The 1,509-nt window shown below is 59.7% G+C and overlaps 1 protein-coding gene across 1 annotated transcript in view; it reads right to left on the bottom strand.

Moving 5' to 3' along the window:
- The window catches only part of gdf5 (growth differentiation factor 5), a 7,017-nt gene extending 6,423 nt beyond the window's left edge, over positions 1–594 (bottom strand). The window contains exon 1 of the mRNA XM_024270389.2: positions 148–594. Within this exon, the coding sequence (XP_024126157.2) occupies positions 148–253 (106 nt within the window). The 5' untranslated portion in view covers positions 254–594. The remainder of the gene's footprint in view (positions 1–147) is intronic.
- Positions 595–1,509: the final 915 nt, after the last annotated feature.

Raw genomic sequence — 1,509 nt, forward strand, 5'->3', positions numbered from 1 at the left:
GCTCCCTCCATCCTCACTGACCGGCCCCTCCGTTGAGCTTCTCGACTTGATCATCTTGTACCGATGAATCACAGTTTGATGGTGTTGAATGTGACGTCATAATGCACTATAGAATGTGTGTCTGGACGCACGCCGGGCTGCTGTTACCTTGACCTCTGTCCACCACGCTGGTGATGGTGTTGGCCAGCGCGGCCTCGTGCAGCGCGCTCCCGTTCATCCCGCCGCTGGACAGAGACCAGTACAGCGACAGCATGTAGTCGTGCGGGGTCACCAGCGGCTGCTTGTGCTGCAGTCTGGGCTTCTGGTCGGAGACGGCGCGCTGCGCCGCGGGCGCCAGCCTCCGGTGCGCGCCCGCGGTTTGGAGTGAGGAAGGCACGCGCGCAGCAGCGGCAGCAGCGCCCGCTTTGAAAGCGACTCTCTCCGTTCTCTTGTCAGCTGTTGGGGTTTCCTGCACTGCTGCGTGTGCGTGGACAGCTGCGGGAGCATAGACCTTGACGTGCGCGTCCGCAGGGGACCCCCAGGAGCGCGCGGCCCCTTTACGCACCGGGCTGTCCGCTTTATCCCGCAGCTTCGGGAGATGCTTCCCGGCCAGAGGCGCGGATGAGGAGACGGTCGCGCGCGCGGAGACTCTGTTCTTCTCCACAGGAGTCTCACCTTTGAGCGGCGGCGGGCCGGCGTGGATGCGCGCGGAAGGATTCCACGCGCCAGGCGGGTTTTTCAGCGACTGACCAACTCCACGCGCGTCTGCTTGGCGCCTTGCCGCTCCGAGCTGGTGATGCTCGTGTTCCTTTTGCGTGGTCCAGCTGCGTGAAGCAGCGGCGGGATGCGGGAACAGGAGAGTCCAGCAGCTGAGCAGAACAGAAAGATGCCTCACAACTTTCATCCTAAATCCGTTGTGCCCCGCGGCAGACCGTCATTGTAAGGAAGCGGTCACTCTGCAGTGAACGGGCGTGTTGGTACCGGCGGGTCCACTGAGCTGCGGACACACATCAATGAAAAGCGGTTCTTGTTCTGTGGATCAGGACAGAAACACCGAGCCAGGCAGCCAGAGCGCAAACAGGAGACGATCCCTGACGATCTGCAAAGTCCCATCTGTCATGAGGAGCCTCCATAATGCTGGAGGAGGAGACGCTGCGCGCGCGGAGCTCTTCTGCTGGAGAGCTCGGAAGAAAGCTCTAATAAAGAGAAGGCGCGCGCGCCCCTTTCCCTCTCTCTCCGGAGCTTGAACTCGGTCCAGTGAAAACATTTCACTCCCACAGAAGCTGCAGGTGCTGCAACTCCTCCAGCTAACCTGAGCGGCGCAGGAAGCGGGACTCCACAAACCAGCTTTAATGACCGCGTGACGTCATGCCGTCCGAACTCATTGAGCGACATTTCTCCATTCGTCTTCCTCCTTTTCCACCTGAGACTCACTGAGTCTGTCCTCTCTGCAGGGAGGAAATCCGCTTTTGTCTGAAAGAGGATTGTTTCTCAAGATCCACTTTAGTTATGATCCTGTTTCTCTTTATT

This window comes from Oryzias melastigma, linkage group LG5 (genome assembly GCF_002922805.2).
Source record: "Oryzias melastigma strain HK-1 linkage group LG5, ASM292280v2, whole genome shotgun sequence".
Taxonomy (NCBI): domain Eukaryota; kingdom Metazoa; phylum Chordata; class Actinopteri; order Beloniformes; family Adrianichthyidae; genus Oryzias; species Oryzias melastigma.